This window comes from Solea solea, chromosome 1 (genome assembly GCF_958295425.1).
Source record: "Solea solea chromosome 1, fSolSol10.1, whole genome shotgun sequence".
NCBI lineage: Eukaryota > Metazoa > Chordata > Actinopteri > Pleuronectiformes > Soleidae > Solea > Solea solea.
In genome coordinates, this window is record NC_081134.1 from 27,738,423 (window position 1) to 27,758,595 (window position 20,173).

At 40.4% G+C, this 20,173-nt stretch overlaps 1 protein-coding gene across 2 annotated transcripts in view; it reads right to left on the bottom strand.

Moving 5' to 3' along the window:
* Positions 1-20,173, bottom strand: part of rps6ka3b (ribosomal protein S6 kinase, polypeptide 3b) — a 39,402-nt gene that overhangs the window by 18,049 nt on the left and 1,180 nt on the right. The window contains exon 2 of one of the 2 annotated variants that reach the window (XM_058650151.1): positions 13,805-13,855. In XM_058650151.1, the coding sequence (XP_058506134.1) occupies positions 13,805-13,855 (51 nt within the window). Of the gene's footprint in view, positions 1-49; positions 243-13,804; positions 13,856-20,173 lie in introns of those variants that run through there. The other variant, XM_058650143.1, reaches the window with a different exon arrangement.

Genomic DNA, 20,173 nt, shown 5'->3' on the forward strand with positions numbered 1-20,173 from the left:
AAACAGAAGAACCAAAGCTCAAGCTAAAGCTAAAGCTACAGCTACTCACGGTCAAACTGGTGCAATCGGATCCACAGCAGACACCGAAAACTGTGACCCTGTTTTTCTCGTTTGGCAGATCTGGTTCGTTCCAGCAGCTGACGTCAAAAGTTGAGGTCGGCTGTCGGTGGCTCTTGAGCAGCAGGAGGCGCTGCAGCGATTTGACGCGACTCTGCAGCACTCGGACGATGCCGGACATGGAGGCACGCAAGCACACCAGTCTAGCCTCAGTCGCACAGTGTGTCATGTTGAAGTGAGTGAGTGAATGAGTGAATGAAACTGAGGACAAACAAACAAGTGTCAGTGAGTCAGAGTGTGTGTGTGTGTGTGGGGGGGGGGGGACCCAGAGGAGGAGGGAGAGTGGGATCCCCCCTCCCCCTCCTCAGCTGTAACCTTCCACTCAGTGTTTCCATCAGGTGTCAAAGTGGAGATCCCCGTTCACTCCACACTCACACATGACTAGCATAAGTCACTGACCAGTGACCGACCTCCACATAAACACAAATTATACACTGAATATTTCATCTTATTTTGATGGTTTTTAATGTTTGTTATTCCTAAATAAATAACATCAATGTGAAAAAAATGCTGTATTCATCCATTCATGCTTTTAGAGTTCTGACCGTGCTCTCACCAGGAGCACACACACGATTGGTTAATATGTACATAAATCCGACAAAATCCAGGGTGACGCACAAACAACAAACGGTGACGCACACACACACACCTGAAACAGTCCACCTGTCACACAGACCACCACTACACAAACACAATGTACACAATGCTGTGGCAGTATGTGTGACATTTCTTGGATTAAGTCCCACCTGTTGTGCACTCACGCACACGCACACACACACACACACACACACACACACACACACACACACACACAAAAATGGTACAAGAAGACAACTTTACCAAAAAAATCTCTACAAAATGTTGAATTGTAACTAAAAACTTTCGTCATGTGACCAAAAATTTTCCCAAAACAAATGAAAAACCAACCAAAAAATCTTAACTATTCAAACAATGTGTTTCACCTTTGTCACCAAAAAGTTTTACAAAATATTGACTTTTTAAAAAAAAAAAAGATTTGTGACCAAAAACGTTTTTACAAAAAAAGAATGACCAGGACGACACGAAAATGATCAATTATGTACGAACAAAAATGTTATGACATGTTTTAATGTTACATGAATGTGATGGAGCGGCCCCGTCACTGAGTGAGGGCAGTTTGTGCGCACATACACATGCCACACACATACACGCCACCCACATACGCAACATGCCAAACAGAGACAGTGCAGGAGTTAAAGGAGACATATTATACATATTCTCCAAGTTAAAATAGTTCCTTGGTGTCCTAATTAACATGTCTGTGACATGCTTTGGTCAAAATACCATAAGGATGAAGCACCATAGCAGTTCAATAACCCTGCCAAAACCGCCCCTTTCAGAAAGCTCGGTTTTGTGCCTGATCCCTTTATATGCAAATGAGACACAGGCAAACACACACCCACTTCTTCCAGGGGGTTTCTGATTTGTCCTTTTTACTGCGCTCACTCGCTCAGCTCCTGTTCTCTCCGCTCCATTCCTCTCCCCCTCCCTCCACTAGTTCTCTGACAATATCAACATGGCAGCGTGCGCGAAAAACAGTGAGAGTGCGTCACAGAAAGAGACGTCGACACAAGGATGAAGCTGAACACTGCCGAACTGTAAATCAGTTAAAAACACTTAAGCGGCGAGCTGCATAAACTGCCGCTGTATGTGACTGTATCAAACTGAGTCTGTGCTCTGGCCATGGAGGACGTACTGAACAAATATTTTTAATTAGGACGTGTCAGAATGGTCAGTTATGAGCTCTATGTGACCTTTTCTTAACAATGTGTGTGTTTGTACGTCGGTGAAAAAACGGTCGCTGACTAAATACGGCGACCGCTGGCCGCAGTCTGATGCGAAGTGGTGTGAACACACAAACACAACGTTTGCTGACTTTATCCGGCACATTAGCTTCATATATAAAATCCTCTGAGGCTCGAAGTTTATGTAAAACGTCAAAACACTGTGCTCCACTGTGCAGCCACGAACAGCACACTTGTCCCTCCGCGTTGACATAATACCGCTCTTCCTCCCTCGCCTGCACTCTCGCATTTTATTTTAATTTTTTTTGTTTGTTTGTTTTTGTTTTCATCTATTTTTTTCTTTGTTACTTTGTAAATATTTTTGTTTTAGTCATTGGTCCTTTGGGGCACGGTGAGAATAAACTTTTGAATGCAACAACTCGACTAAGCCATATCATTCAGGAGGGTGTCACCAAGGATCCCGCTACAAAAAAATTACTTTTGTTTAAAAAAGGTTACAAAATGTTGTGATTAAAAAAACAAACACAAAAAAATACAAATGTCATGGAGAAAAATACCAAAAAAATGTTGTAGCATTTAAAAAAATGATCTTACCAAAAATTTGTTACAAAATTTAACTTAAGCATCAAAAAAGTTTAATGTTACAAAAACATGTTTTACAGATTTTTTTAAAAATGTTGTATTAAGTGAATTATTTCATAATAAAGGGCCAATGACGATGATTTTAAAAAGGAAAAGCAAATACCTACCTCAATGATCATTAATAATCATTCTGTTGTGTTTAAGATACTGGTGTCGGCATATAGGTGGTGCTGTTTCCTTCTGCTGCTACTGTGGTGTGTGTGTGTGTGTAAAAGCATCTCCATGGCAGCAGCTATTATGGATCGAGTGAGAGGGAGATTCCATTCCTGACAATCTGTGCAGCACTGAGCCTGTTACACAATCTAATTAACACGCGCACACACGCACGCACACCCACACACCCACACACACACACACACACATATTGGACATTCATGACTTAAGGGGACATTGCATTGACTTACATTCATTTCCTGGAGACTTACTCTAACCTTAACCACAATTACTACTGGCCTAATCCTAACACTGACCCTAACCATACCCTTACCCTAACCCTAACCTCAACCTAACTTTAAAACATATCTTCACCTTAAAATGTAGTCATTTATGTTGTGGGGACTTGATTTTTGTCCCCACAAGGAAGACAAGTCCCCATAATTTGGCTGTGTAAACAGTTTTAGGTCCCCACAACATTAGTAATACCCGCACACCCACACACACACACACACACAAACCACAGCAGCAGGAAGAAACAGCTCCACCTACAGACACTGAACGTGTGTTGACAGATAAATCCACGTGACACAGAGAAGTCTGTTTGATTGACAGCTCAACTTTTATCTTGTAATAATAATATATGTATATATACACACACACACACACACACACATATATATATATACACACATACATATATGTGTATATAACAAATTACCAAAAAAAACGACTTTTCATATACGTATAAAGACATTTTGTGGAGAAAAATGTGCAGAAGTCAGATAAAGAAGATGAAGAAGATAAGGGTCGAGGGTCAGTGATGACAGGAAGTGAGTTACAGCAGAGACGACGTCAGAGGACATCAAGTATAGATGAGAGACAGACAGAGACAGAGAGAGAGGACGCCATCATTTATTCATGAGAGAGAGAGAGAGACGCCATCTTCAAACACTCTGTGTACACACACACAAACTTTGTGACTTTTCAAAATAAAATAAAAGTCAGACATTGACTGAACTCACATTTAACATTTTTAAACGGTTCATGTCATCACATTATCATCATGTTTTCATCCATGTTCACATGAATAAGAGGAGCAGACTATCACACACACACACACACACACACACAGCAGGATGTGTGGGTTCATTCATTCACACGTGTTCTTTTACCTGCTAAGAGAGTTAGAGGGTGAGAGACATCAATCAACACTGAGAGAGAGAATTACTGATTTAAAATAAAAAAAATCTTCTGTCACCATGCCAACCTGGTTACCGTGGTGATCTGTCCATAACACACACACAGATCTGTTGTACATCTGTGACAGTAAAGTCACTGTCACCATAATTTTACCCACCTTTGTCTGTGTGTCTACTCTCTCTCTCTTTTCTTTTTTAATCCTGATAAAAAAAACGACCTTGAGTGAGGAGTGAAAACACAGTGAAAACTAAAAATAATCCCAGCACATTGTGTAGAGTTCATGTGTTCATGCAGTGGGCGTGTGTTAAAAGGTCAACAATGCTAATTTAAGATCAAAATGTGAAAGGGAAATTAAAATGAAACATGAGTCATGAGTGCAGAAGTGTATGACTGTGAACAACTACAATATTTATAAATAATATAATCTATATAATCTACTGCAGTCTAATCTGTTAGTTTCTCTGTTAATCAACAAGGTTTTTAAAACAGTAAATGTCAAAATCAGTGTTTTAACAAAACAAAAGATTCTGTTTTACAGGAAACCAGAAAACATTCCATCTTCACGGACGAGGATTAGGATTAGGACACAAAAAGGTTTTTGAAACAAAACTGAAAAAGTTAGAATTCTAAGATTAAAGTCAGAATTCTAAGATTAAAGTCAGAATTATAAGATTAAAGTCAGAATTATAAGATTAAAGACAGAATTATAAGATTAAAGTCAGAATTCTGGGGGAAAACGTTTGAAATTCTAAAGAAAACTACGACCTGAGTCTAAATAAATGTCTTTATAAACTTTTTATAGAAAAATTCAATCAGTTTCCATTAAAAATGTCAGTGAATACTTACAGCAGCACAAAGTCACAAACTAATGACGCACACACACACACACACACACACACACACACATCAGTGGACTTTAAACAAGATTATTTTATACTGGTGTGTGTGTGTGTACCTGTAGTTGTCTGTTCCTAACGTGAAATAGAAGCGTCTTCATGTTGCTCTGCTGTCACTGTGCTGCTCACACTGATCTATTGACAGACCCACAACACACACACACACACACACACAGGAAGTTCCTACAGCTGTTCGCCGTGGCGATTAAAGCATGTCCTGCCATTGTTTCCCAGGCAACAACATCTGCACAGGAAGGCACACACATCTGTCCTCGCATGCACACGTACACACACGTACACGTACACACACACACACACACACACACACACACACACACACACACACACACACACACAGGTCATCATGAAAAAGTTTGTGTTGCATTAAAGTCATGAGGAGCAGAAGTGTGATTTCACGAGGAAGGAAAGGAAACAAAAATCTGTTTTATTATTAATGGAGAAAATCTGTGATCATGTGACAGTGATGAGGAAGAGAGGGAAACATGAGGAGGATGAGAATGAAAGTTTGTGTCAGGTTTCACCTCAGGTCACTCTGACATCTGAGAATGACATGAGGAGGTAGAGGGAAAGGGAGATGAGGAGGAGGAGGGAGAGGTGGAGGAGGAGGGAGAGATGGAGGAAGAGGAAGAAGAGGAAGAGGAGGGAGAGTAGGAGGAGGGAGAGGAGGAGGAAGAAGATGAGGAGAAGGAAGAGGAGGAGAAGGGAGAGGATGAGGAGGAATAACAGGCATCTCTGGTTGTGATGATGAGAACATAAATTCAGATTATGACAGTAAATCAAAGTAAAACAGTGTTTGTTCTCAGTGCACTGAGCTACCTTGATGCATTCAAGGAATCTCGTAAAAGTCCTCAGCTCAGTGAATTCGCTGCCACCTCGTGGCACAAATCAGGTCATCACTGTTTTTTTATAAACAACAAAGGATTAGTTTTTAATATATAATCCCTGTAATCTGTGGTTTTAAACCTGCTGATCTGACAGCTGATCCGACAGCTGAATCAACCCTTTGATCATCACTGATCACACACTGATTTCAATGGAATTTACTGATTTGAATGTACTGTGTGTGTGTGTGTGTGCGTGCGTGAGCTGCTGCGTTCAGGAAAACCGGCGCCGAGTTTCACAGATTACATCAACACCCGATGACCTCACAATGGCAATACCCACAATGCCTTGTTCACAGCACACACACACACACACGCACGCACACACAGATTCTGCCCATTATATCACAAAAGAATGTGATCATGAAAGAAACTAAACAGAGACAAACACACACACACAGCTTTCTACCTCTTCCTCTCAATACACACACACACACACACACACACACACACACACACACAGACACACACTTTAGGCCTCTTCCCGTCAATCAATATTTCCTCTCTCTTTCTCTCTGTATCCATCAATATCCACTTACACCAGTGTGGGCGGGGCCGAGGTTTCCATTTTAGGTGCCCAGGCCTGAGCACACACACTCTCTCTCACACACACACACACACACACACACTGAAGGATGACCAGACAAATATCTTCCATGAACTATTTCCTTTGACAAAATAAGAGCGAAAAACAAACTTTTGTTTTGACCACACACACGCGCACACCCGCACGCACACACACCTGAGCATGTTGAGTAACAGTGTGTGTGTGGGCGTTAAAAAGATGCCAGAGAAAGTCAGGGCAGATGGTTGGAAAAGATTAAACACCATCTGCCAGCAACACACGCACACACACACGCACACACAAACGCACACACACACACACAACATGACACACACACACACGGGAGGTTCTGTGATGATTCATGAAATCTGAAAAATGACAATTCTATAATAAGAAAATTCATTACGATTAGTGATGAAGCTCATTCTCCTCAGAGACCACTGAATAATTCAGTTTTTCTTCAGACGTGTGTGTGCGTGTATGTGTGTGTGTGTGTGTGTGTTGAAGATAAGGGTCAGCAGTTGAAGTCGTTCTAAGTCTCAGCTGAGGTGACAGTTTGTCATCAGTTTGGACAAACTCTCAACTTTTGACTCTGAACATCACAATTCTGGTGAAACTCTAAAAGGTCAAAGGTCAAAATTCAGTTTGAGTAAAAAAAGCACAGCATAGAAGCGCGTCAGAGCGTGTGAGGTCATCACCGTGGGGTCAAACTACCGTAATATTCGTAGAAAAGTGAAGAAAAGTGGAAGTGATTAAACCAAACAGACCATAATGAACACAGAGGTCAGAGGTCGTCACCTCAGGACACATGAGAGACACAGCTCTGCACGTCCAGAGACAATCACTGACACACACGCACACGCACGCGCACACACACACACACACACACACACACACACACACTCGTCCCGAGGAAACAGGAAGTTAAATCTTTTTTCGGACTTTTCAGGATGAGGCGGAAAACTTGGAACACTGCTTCCTACAGATGTTCTAGGGAGAGACTGCTGTGTCACCTGCTGAGAGGACGCTGGGGACAAGTGTAGTACTGTATATACTGTATGTCTATAGAGGTCGACAGTGTTGTTTCTTGCCACAGGGGGGCGCTACTTCAGTACTTCAGTAGGGCAGGTGTGAAACTAAAGGCCCTGGTTCAACTTCCCACACACAGCCATGGTGCGTGGACAATGACTGCACAAACTGAACTTCCACCCCCCACCAGTAGGCGGAGTATAAGTCACACTCACCAAGCAGAAGAACCATTTCGACAACAGAAGACGTAGCTGCCAAGGAAATGAAGATTTGATCCAAAAGATTTGGTTGACATGGTCACCGGGGAAGGGAATCGGTATCGGTCAGTATTAAGATGTTAAAAGGTTAAGGTAAGGGGGTTAGGGAATGTGTTACATGTCCTCACTAAGATATTAAAACAAGTTGTGAGTGTTAATAATGTTTATTTTGAACAAATCATGAATAATTGTGACATTGTAACAAATTAGTGACGGATTAGCCGACAGCTAGTTCGTATATTTCTATTTCTATGTGAACACAGATGATGACTGTTGTTTCAGTGTGTGTGTGTTCCTGTGTGCCTGTGTGCGCCTGTGTGTGTGTGTGTGTGTTTTAAATAAAGCCTGAACAAACACGATTGGTCAGAGCATAAAGTGAAACCATGACCAGCATGAATCCAGTGTCTGTGATGTTATGGAAACAAACGCTGCTGCTGCAGCTGCGTTTTCATCTAAACTCTGTCAGAGACCAGACCAGGTCTGAGACCAAGTCTATGAAACCAGTTCTAAGACCAGAGGGGTATTCCAGAAAGCAGGTTCAACACACTCTGAGTCTATCCCTGAACTCTGAGTTGACTTACTCTAGGTCGGGAAACTCTGAGTATCCGGTTCCAGAACAGCTGATCTGAGTTAGTTCAATCAACTCTGAGTATGTTAACCTCGAGGTACGCGCGTGCACAACCACTGAAAAAAGCCATCATCAATGGAGCCCCGATACCACGAGTCACCATGACAACCGAGAAAAAAAAAGATCAACATATTTCAGTGCGAAGGAGTTGGAGATCCTTTTGCTGGCCTACGGAGAATATGAGCACATATTTCGCCGCGAATGCAACACAGCTGCAGCAGCGAAGGATAGAGAGACCGCATGGGAGAAAATTGCTGCCCGAGTCAACGCGTAAGTTTGAATGTACTATTCCATTGACGTAACATTTACCCGTAAGATCGTAGCATAGCCTATAGTTATGAATATAAGTAGGAATGAAATCTGAGTTTTTCATTTAGGTGCAATCCAACAGGAGAAAGGAGGACTTGGAAGCAGCTCAAAATGAAACATAAAAACATCATTCAAAAAGGTAAGGCATATTTTGCTAGGCTATGATTGCACCTCACTTTGATTTATTTTTTTATTTTTAATTGACTAAGGCTATTAAACGTAACGTAAATATTAATTCAGATTGCAAACATTGAGTTCTGCTCAGCCAACAGAAAGAAGGCAGAGGCCCGAAAAAGGGGTGGAGGGCCACCTCCACCACCTCTGTCAGGGGCTGAGGAGCTGGCTCTCAGCCAATACAGCGGTCGCCCTGTGGCTGAAGGCATCCCCGGGGGAGGCTCATCTGAGCCTGTCACCCCCCAGGACACAAGTGCCTACATCAGATGCAAGTATACACTTATGTCTTTTTTTTAAATAAAACTTTTATATATATATATATATATATATATATATATATATATATATATATATATATGCAATCTGAATTATATAGAGGAGGAGGAGACGCTGTCTGCTGCCACAGGGAGCGATCCGGAGGGGCCTACTGAAGTGTGTCTTAATATTATGTATAGCTACTGGCACTGCTCTACCCATTCATATTCATTTACATTCTTGAGTGGAATTTGGAGTTTGACATGTACACTGAAGTGATGAGCATAGATAATGGACAAACTAGCACATTCTTGTCCTTCAACAGAACATGGCTGGGCATCACCATGAGGAGGGTCCATCAACTTCGAGAGCACAGCTTGACACAGTGAGATTTTCGGTCAATACCATGTTAAATCTGTATGTAGAACTGCAGGAATTAAATTAAACGTCCATATGTTTCCGAGTTGCCGGTAAAAGAGTTGTACATGGTGCACCTAATGAAAACCATTCAAAAAACCAAGAAAGAAATGGTGTACCTGGACCGGCAAATCAGAAAAACAGACTTGTAAATTCTATTACTTGAACGCCAGTTGAGGTGGGTGCATTGTCATGGTGAAACAGGTGAATATGTGAAATATGTTAATAGTTGGAACTATATTACAAATCCTGACTGTTGCTTTTGTACTTTTAGAGAATAAAGAAGAACCAAATCACATGTGAATTTGTCTTTTATTTTTAATCAAAACGTCTAATCTGGGTCGGAAGATTCTCTCACGACGTAATGCATTTCTGATCAATACGGCTTCGATGTCGATTGGATTTCTAATGAATGGGCAATCCATGTCTAACTGCTTTCTTCGTGTGGGAGAAGACAGGTAGAAACTCTGGGTTTCTTATAGTAAACCTGCCAGCGAGCAGGTTATGTTCACAGAGTAAGTTACCGCAGTAAGAGACCCAGAGTTTAAGTTACCTCTCTTTCTGGAACGGATAACTCAGAGTTTCCCTCATCTTAGGGTTAACAAACTCAGAGTTCTCACATAACCCGCTTTCTGGAATACCCCTCAGGTCTGAGACCAGGTTTTGTCCGTCAGTGTTTTGTCCACACAGAAACTGTGTTTTGGTTTTTAGACCATTTATGAACACATGAAGCTGTTTCCGTGTACTTTAGAAAACAGTTGTTTTCCTGAAAAACTGTAAAATACCCAAAAATATCAAGATATAATCTTTTTTTTTGCCCATATCACCAACCCCCGACCTGAAACCCCACATTTGTCTGGGGTTTCCTCTGTGAATGACCTCATCCAGGGGCCACACACGCACACACAGAGACACACACACACACACACAGAGCAGATGGCAGCAGATGTTAGTTGGTTCCTCAGAGATCAGTGATGTTCTAAACACTGTGTGGAAAACATTTACTGCCTCAGAGGGAGCATCACTCGTGTGTGTGTGTGTGTGTGTGTGTTACTGACTCAACAATGAGCACTACAGTCAGTGTGTGTGAAGTCAATGTGTCACATCACTCGTGTGTGTGTGTGTGTGTGTGTGTGTGTGTGTGTGTGTGTGTCTGTGAGTCTTTCAAACTGTCAAATTGAGAGAAATGAAGATTCAATTTGATTTTACATTGAACAATACGAGTATATAATATGAATGGAATCATCTTATTTTATCTGAAGCCAATTCAGGCCAAACAACTTGAAGAAATATCTCATAATAAAGTGATTTTTCTGACGCTTCTGTCGGTTAATATCAAAATTATTATTATGTTATTATTATATTATTTTATGTTTTTATATTATGTTATTATGTCAAAGACGAGTTTCAGTTCAGTCTTCATGATTTTTGTTGCATTGTTTCAAAACGAAAAAAATAAGATTTTCAGTTTTCATGTTTTATTGCATTTTTATTATGAATGATCTTGTTGTACATGTTTGTCTGTACAGCACTGAAGTTGTTTTTAAGTGTGGTAGAGAAAGAACACATATTTACACTAAAAAACAACCATTATCATCACTATAATCCAAATAAAAGAGTACAATGGTTGTTACTGTAATGATTGGAGCAGATTTACCGTCGTTTACTGAGTGAATTATGTCAAAAAACTTGAATTATCCTAAACCCTAACATCAGCTTCTGCCTCATTAGGACCAGGTTTTTGTCTCCATGAGGACTACTGGTCCTGACAAGGTCAGTGTTTATGACAGAACACGCACACACAGAAGTTTCACACTCAGTTAAGTCAGTGAAACTCACTCATTAACAGCTTTACAACATATTCATCCTCACTCCCATGTGCACTTTTCACATCTTGTTCCTTCGACACGGAGGTGTGTGAGTCTGTGTGAGTCTGTGTGAGTCTGTGTGTGTGTGTGTCACTGCAGACTCTGGAGAGTGAGGTAATGAGTGCTCAGCTCTTCTCAGACAGATGATCCATAAGCCATCTTTCCTTTGCATTTAAAAATCAATGTGTGCAGCTGCAGCCCGGCCTGCTGCTGCCGACGCAAACACACACGCATGCACACACAAACACACACATCTCGTCAATAGAACCTAAAAACCTCTCGTGCTCGTGTTTCCCACCTTTACCTCCACATTAACGTACGGCTGATGTCACACATCAGTGACATCCGTTCACTGCCTCACAGTTTCTGTGTCACTTTGACGCAAATGTTGCCATGAATATTCATTCATTAGTCAGAGAGCAGCAGCGGTGGCAGCATGAACACATGAAACTGCTCGCTCCTCAGTGAAAGAACAGAAGGACGTGGATCTGCAGATCAGATTAACGGTCAGACAGCCTTGGTTTTTCATCAGTGCGTGTTCTTCTGAACACTTGGCGGCACATTTCCATGTCTGACGCAGATATCACAATCTTCAGCATCTTTATTTAACCTCCAAGTTGTTGAAAATACAGTTTTTCTGACCACATGTGCTGGATTTTGGCCACTTAGCAAACAAGTAAGATTAAACTAGAGAGGGCACTAGAGTCCGAGCACATCCGTTGACGAACTTTCAACCGTAGAAGAAGAACTACTCTTGTTGTAGCTGCTGAGCTCCGTACAACCGATACGCTCAGCAGCTACAACGAGAGTAGTTCTTCTTCTTCTTCTACAGTTGAAAGTAGCAATATAAAGCAGGACACAGCACCAAACTTCACCTAAAGGAAGGAGCAGTGCCAACAATACGTATATTACAATTTTTACTGAGATAAATTGGCAAACTTAACCCAAATAACTTAAATAATAACCTGAATTATTATACAGGTCATGTAAAGTGTAAATCATATTTTGCTTTATTATCAAATTTTGTAAATTTAAGGGATGAAGCATGTTTAAAAAGGGGTTACATTTCACAAACAGAAAAGTCAAGGAAGAAGCAAAAAGTTGCAGCCTTAAAAACCACAGCTCTGTTACAAAATGTCCCAGACGCCAGCGTGCGCTCACCTTCAGAGTAAACAACAACAGCAGCAGCAGCAGCAACATCTAACCCAAAAATAAATTCATGACAAATTCATGATGAGATGCATCGGAGCAGAGGCAGAAACAGAGGATTGTTTTCGCCTTGAAGATGACTCATGTTTTTTAACAGAGAGAGCTTTCATACCAGCAATTATCCTGCACACACACACAAAATATGTGATATTGACATAGTTCCTGACCCTTGCGTTGCTCAAGGGCTCTATAGCGCCCCCTAAGGTGAAAACAGAGGCAAAATTGAGTTCCATTGAATTTCCGGAAACTTGGTGTGAAGATGTTACAGACCAAGATGAACAAAAAAGTCCACCGTAACCATGGCCTCAATTCAACAGGAAGTCGGCCATTTAGAATTTTGGCCGCAATTTGCACCCTACGTAAATGAGCAAACTCGTCCGAGCGCATTTGTCGTACCAACATAAAAAACACAGCAATTTGTACTCAACACATCAAAGGTGAAATGTTGTCAAAAGGTTTTGCGGATTCAAAATGGCGCGGCCACGGCAACCCTTGTTGTTTTGGTAAATTTCAACCATTCGCCACAAAACCAGAAGTGCCCTATGACTTCGGCATGCGTTGAGTTCCACTGAATTTCCCGAAACTTGGTGGGAAGATGTTATAGACCAAGACGAACAAAAAAGTCCCGCGTAACCAAGGCATCAACTCAACAGGAGACGGCCACTTTGAATTTTGTGGTCCATTTTGGCGATTTGCGAAAAAAAAACCAAGCCAATTTGTACTAATTTGTGTGTTTTTTTGTACTTTATAGATTAATTTATCATCATATATATGTTTTATATTGTTTTACTGTGAAGTACACATCATTCTGGATGAAAACAAACATGCCACCTCACTGAGAGGATCGCAGAGTCATTCGCAGAACTCGAGACTGTTCACTGTCCTAGCTCCCAAATGGTGGAACGAGCTCCCCATCGACATCCGGACAGCGGAAAGCCTCCACATCTTCCGCCGCCGACTAAAAACACATTTCTTCCGACTCTACCTTGACTAAGACGACGACGGAAAAAGAAAAAAAAAAGAAAACTTATATGCACTTATACATCGCACTTATGACTCGCACTTCATAGTTTGGCTTACTTCTAGCTCTTATTTGTACCCAAATGTTTAAATGCACTTATTGTAAGTCGCTTTGGATAAAAGTGTCTGCTAAATGACATGTAATGTAATGTAATGTTATGTAATGTGAAATACCGTCATGAATATTGTTATTGCAGTGTAGTGATGGCATAGCATGTTATAATTCTGCGCATTGGCCCCGCAGGTCGTTTCAGTTTGAGAGTCTTGTTTAAACAGTGAAAAAAAAAAAAAAGATCATACAGGGAAAGTTCTGTTTTTCGTGTATAATTGAGACCATGAGAGTCTCGTTAAAACCCGGAGATAGGGGTGAACTTACAGGCATGGAGTCTTCCTCACCCACCGAGTCCTCGGGCTCATGATGACCGTCCTGTAAATCACACAGAGAGAGAAGAGAGAGAAACGTTAGGTATTAATACACACACACACACACAGTGTCACTGATGCAGGTTGAAACATGTCCAAGTCCCTGAAAACACGGCACAAACATACACTGCAAAAACTCACTTAAACACACAGTGTGACGAACAAGACTAAAGACTATTGAAGGAGTTACTATTATTTTTCAGTTTGACAAAAAAAATTTGACGAGCTCAATGTGCATGAAAACTCGCTAAATCATGTCAGTCATGGTGAATAATAACGTGGTAAAGTGGTTTGTTGAGTGGACGTGGCCACGTGTATCAGGTCACCACAAAGAAAAAAGGATACTGGACCCATTACCTCAACCCAACAGGAAGGAGGCCATTTTAGGATTGAACAGGCATATTGGGGTGATTTTGGCGAATTTGCATATGGCAGTATTTGGACAAACTTTGTCGCAATCAAGTTCAAATTCGGTCACATCACAGTGGACAAGATGAGGATGAAAAGTTACTCAAAGCTTCCCTTTGCGTCACACGGTGTAGGTGCTAGGGGGTGTCAAAGTTGCGGCCAATTTTGATGACAAAAACATAACACATAACTACTATTAAAGGAGCTCAGTCTAAAACTTCCGCTACTGAGGTTTCTAACTCTGGATAACCTGGTTGATGCGTTTCGCCTTGGTGATCGCTCTTTTTCTGCATTTGACTGAATGTCCACGCTGTTCGTTGAGTTGCAATATATTGGATTTATTGGAAATTCCATCAAACAATCAAAAACAGTTTCATGCGGAGCGCCTCCACGCCACAGCGGTCGAAAACCGTTTGCCCTTCCGGGTCAAAAACCTGACAAGGACAGTGATAATGCCACCTATATACACCTGAGCTCCCCCTCTGAGAGCACAGCGACCCCACACACACACATTGAGTGAATTACACCAAACCTCACAATCACAAACATTCGGCTCCTATAACTACACTATACACTGTCTGATCCCAACCAAACTTGCTACGATCGACAACAGTCCTGCACAAAGACAGCGGTGATGAGACGGTGCAAGGGCGTGGATGTGAGGACCCAATATCGATGCTTGCAGCTATATTTGTACTTATTTTATGCCTAAAAAGAAATATAATCGTGTCAAGCATGTTTTGCACTAGAAAAATAATCAAATTTTAAGAAAAAATATCTAACTTTGTCTTAATAAGATATCACAGTTTAATTCACCGTAACAGAAGAACTCCTGTGGTCAATATTCTTGAATTCAGCCTAATCAAGTAAAGAATTTCTCCCTTGTGATAAGAATAACTTTCTTCAATTTGAGCCAGTTTTGTTAAGTTTTTGCTTGTTTTTCTCATTAATGCACTAGTTGTAATAATTCAAGCTAAGCTAAATTTAATGAAAGCATTGGCTGATTTTCTTTTTCTTAAAACAAGGAAAGTTTTAATCAATTAAGAATATTGATTAAAACTGGCTTATTTTTAGTGGGGCTGTTTTTGCAGTGCATGCACATACACACAACACCACAAATGTTTGTTTTCTTTTTAGCAAACATTCAGATGCTGCTCACTCGTCACATTATCGTCTCCCTCCTGCACCGTGACAGTGGAATTTCAAAATAAAATGGGAGCAACAGACCTCAGACCTCGTTTACCTGGTCTGCTCGGACAGACGCAACAAAAACACAAAACACAAAACAAAAAAGATAAGAATTAGCGTTACAGGAAGAGAAACAGCTCTGATGCCAAAAAACCACAACATCAATACAAGAGATTATGGGGATTATTTACTTTGCTGCTCAGAGCGGAGTCGAGAGGATCAACACAGCAGAGAGAGAGAGGGAGGGAGAGAGAGAGGGGGAGAGGGATGAATGGATGAATGGTGGAGGGAGAAAGTGATGGATTATAATGAGAAGGAAGGAGAGACAGAAGGTCACAGAGGACAGAGCCACAGGCGAGCAGTCAGAACAGGGTGGAACACAGTGGCGGGACTACACATAAAGCCCCGCCCCTGTGTATATCCCAGCCCACTTCCAGTCCCACCCCCTTCTCTTTGGTTCCCCCTAGTGTTGACATGTAAGTTAGCAAGACATGCTGGGATCTGTTCTCTGTTAAATGAAAAACTCCAACCCTAATCTTCTCCTGAATGATCTCCTTAATCGCAGAAGTTACATTTCTTTGCGTTGAAAACTTGAGGTAAAGACATACTTTAAAAACCCAACACAAAGAGGTGAAGACGTACATTAAAAACCAGACACAAAGAGGTAAAAACGTACGTTAAAAAAAACGACACAAAGAGGCAAAAACGTATGACAAAAACCAGGCACAAAGAGGTAAACACATACATTAAAAAAACGACACAAAGAGGCAAAACCGTACGTTACGGACGTTATGAACGTGAAGAAAAGCCGGCAGTGCTGAGTGAGGCAGTTTCTCAGGGTGGAGCTGAGAAATTCTTCCTCGGGAGCAGGAATGTGGATTTTCTACCCCGCTGCTGGAGCGGTGTCTCTTTGAGGACGAGTACAGACAGGAGGAAGAATCACAGCAGAGACTGATCTCACTTTCAGTCTCTGCTGTGGGAATCAGACCAGATTAAAACAAAAAAAAAGGACCAGGCCACACTCACGCTAAGGCCCCATTCCAACATGAAAGTGAATTTTCAGCTGCTGTGTGAAAGTGTTTTCTGCTGCTTTTTTGCATTTAAATTAAATTTAAAAAAGATAAATTTGCTTATAATTTATTTAAATCGTGTGCAGATATTTTGAACTTATTATACAGTATATTGATTATTTTAAAACTTTTTTAAAATCAAACCTGGAAATGATGATGTTCTCAAATGTCTTTTTTTTGTCCAAAATACAAAATTCATCAATTTGAATGATTTATTTGTTTTTATGGAGCAAAGAAAGCAGAAAATATTCACATTTAAGAAGCTGACAAATCACATAAACAAAAAACACTCAATCTAAAACTGATGATCAAAAGAGTTGATTAATTTAGTTATCGATGAACCGAGTAATTGCTTCAGCCCTAAATTCCATATCTAGTCAATATAATAATGTTTCACATTTAAATGTGTTGTTTTTATGATTATATCATGTATAAAAATACATTTATTTACATTTTATTCAGGGATTTTTAGTATTTTGTGTTATTTTATACACAAAAGTAGAGTTATTTATTTGGTTATTATGTCTTATCATGCGACAGGACCTTCCTTGAACTGTGTTTACTGCTTACTGTGTTTATTGTGTTCAGTAAATATGATAATAAAGTTAGGTTTAATTATTGTGTTTGCATCACTTTGTGTTCTGGGAATTTATTATGATGATTTATTGAGTATTTTATTGGAATTAATTCACTCAGAAGTTGCTGTTTGAGTGAGTTTTCTCAAACACTGTTGGTGAGAAAGTGTCCGTGTGAACTAGTTTGTCTTCTTATTCATCATCATCATCATCATCGTCCTCTCTTCTCTGAGTGAGTGGCCGTTTCTCAATACTCAAGTAAGCAAGTATGTACTTGCTTACTTGGGAAGTATACACTTGAGAAGTACGCTGGGAGTATATACTTGCCAAGTACGGGAGTACACAAGTATGTGGTTGTTTCTCAATACTCAAGTATGCAAGTATGTATGTATTGTTCTGCTGTTTGAATGGTGGCTGGCGCCAAGTGCTGCAGCCTCATTACCACCACCTACAGTGTTGATAAATGAACATATGAAATACTTTGAATAAATGCATATATATATTGTTATTATTTATTAATTTATTTCTATTTATTTCTGGCCCGCGGCCAAGTGGAAAGGGAACTTGACTTGCAACCGGAAGGTCGCCGGTTCAAATCCCCACCCGGCCAAAAAGGGCTGGGGTACCCCTGAGCAAGGTACCCAACTCCCAATGCTCCCCGGGCGCTACTCAGTGTGCCACCCACTGCTCCTAATTCTAGGATGGGTCAAAATGCAGAGGAATACTTGCCCTAAGGGGATTAATAAAATTAAAATAAATAATACAATAGATATATTACAGCATTGTAGAGTAGTGTGTGTATATATATATATATATATATATATATATATATATATATATATATATATATATACTACTATAAATAACTTGTACAAATATATACTACTCTACATATCTAATATTTACATATTATATTTAAATACAGATACAATGACCGTGTGACTTTAATATAAATCTAACATTCAAAGTTAAAATAAGAAAAACATTAATAATATACAAACTTTCAAACTGTCAGGTCAAAACCGTCATAAACCGTCAACAACAAATCTATGGATCACACTAAGCATCTAATGACAGCGACGTCTGAGCCAGCGGATCATTTCATCAGGACAGGCCGAGGTAACGCTGCTCTGTGCCGGGCACAGTGAGCGCCGAGCGTCCGCAGAGGCGGAGCTGATCACCTCCGACAAACGTCGCTGCCAAACTATAAATACGTCATATCTTCAAACACAAACCACATGTTTGAATTCTAAATGACTCATTTCTCACCTCAAATGATGTTAAAACTTTGTTCCGGGACAAAGAAAAATATTTATTTCAGATTTATATTTCTATTATCTGCCGCTATGCTCTGCCGAAATGTATTCTGCGATACATGGCCATCCCAAGTACGCTTAAGTCACCTCCGATGCATACTTGGTAAAAATGGGCGGAGCGAGAACACTTCCGGGTTTGAGAACCGTCCTCGCTGTTCACTTACTTGAGAATTGGAACAGCACTTGGACTGAGGCTGATGACGTTTTACGTACAAGTACGGGAGTACGCAAGTACGCACAAGTATGGATATTGAGAAACGGCCTGTGTTTCTGTGTCTGTACTCCAGCCTACACTCAGAGGTGTCTCTCACTCACACACACACACACACACACACACACACACACACACACACAGGTCAAAGGTCACTTTCACTGAGCAGTGCTGCGTTCATGTCGCGTTGATAGTGAATTGAAAAGCGGGCAGAGTGGAAACGCGGAGACCAGGTACGAGCTTGTTAAGAGGCCAACAGTGCTTCAATGTTTCTGCCAACAACACGGACGTGACTCACACACACACGCACACACACACTTCATTTAAACAGACTAAACAAAGCCTTACCACTAACCTTAACCTCAACCTAACCACAATTGCCTTATTAGGACCAGGTTCAAGCTGGTCAGGTCAGTGTTTATGACAAAAAACACACACACTCTTGAGTACAGCAGTCTAAGTGAGGACCTGAGACAGAATGTCCTCACAAGGACAAATGTCCTATAAAGATAGTTTATTGTCAATAAATTTGTCCTCACAGACAACTACACATGCAAGCATGCACGCGCACACACACACACACACACACACACACACATGCAGCATTTATGACAACTCATAGAGGAAATGGACACACACAGCTCTTCCTGGACTGAAGCATTTGTTTGCTCTGGCTCCACCCCCCCCCCCCCCCCACACACACACACAAAGGAAGTTCTTTTGTTTGTTTTTGCATGATTTTGTTTTCATTCAACAGCGAAAAAAGACAATCAAAGCAAATCAAAACCACGACAGAACAAAAAATACCTAATAAATAAACGTGTGAAACGGTAACTGCTAATAATAATAATAATAATATTATTCTTATTCTTATTCTTATTATTATTATTATTATTAACAACAATAACTATAATAACAATAATAATAATAATTCTAGAAAAGGACCAAAGTGGTGGATTTTTCTGTGGCAAATTCTGAATTTTAGAAATCATGGCAGCCAATATATGTGAGATGAAATATAGTTTTAGTAACTTTCAGCAACATTTCTCCAGTTTCTGAGAACAAAAATGCAATGTTTGTAATATTTGTTGATGAATGAATTAATCACACTGATCTATTTTTGTTTCTAAATCACACATTTGCACTTAAACACATCTTACAAACATGTATAGAGGATAATGTGTTAGTTTCTATTCACAGTGTGTTATCATACTTAAAGCACAGTATTAATACTTCAACATGTAGTTTCACAGCGTGTCTGTGTACTGTGAGTCATCTTATCGAACTTCTCTACTCTCTCTCTTTCTAGGAAATGTAAAGGTGCAGTTCTCCATGATAACAGTCACTTTAAACTCACGTGTTTTCTACTTTCATACATATTTAACTCCACATTTTAACACGTCTGACGGTTTACATACATACACTGCAGTACTTCATACACACACATACATACGTGTGTGGGTTTAGTGGTGATATTATAAACTCACAGTAAAGTTTAAGACACTTTTACGTTGGATTAAACCACATTTCCTGTCCCGACAGAAAACAGTTTCA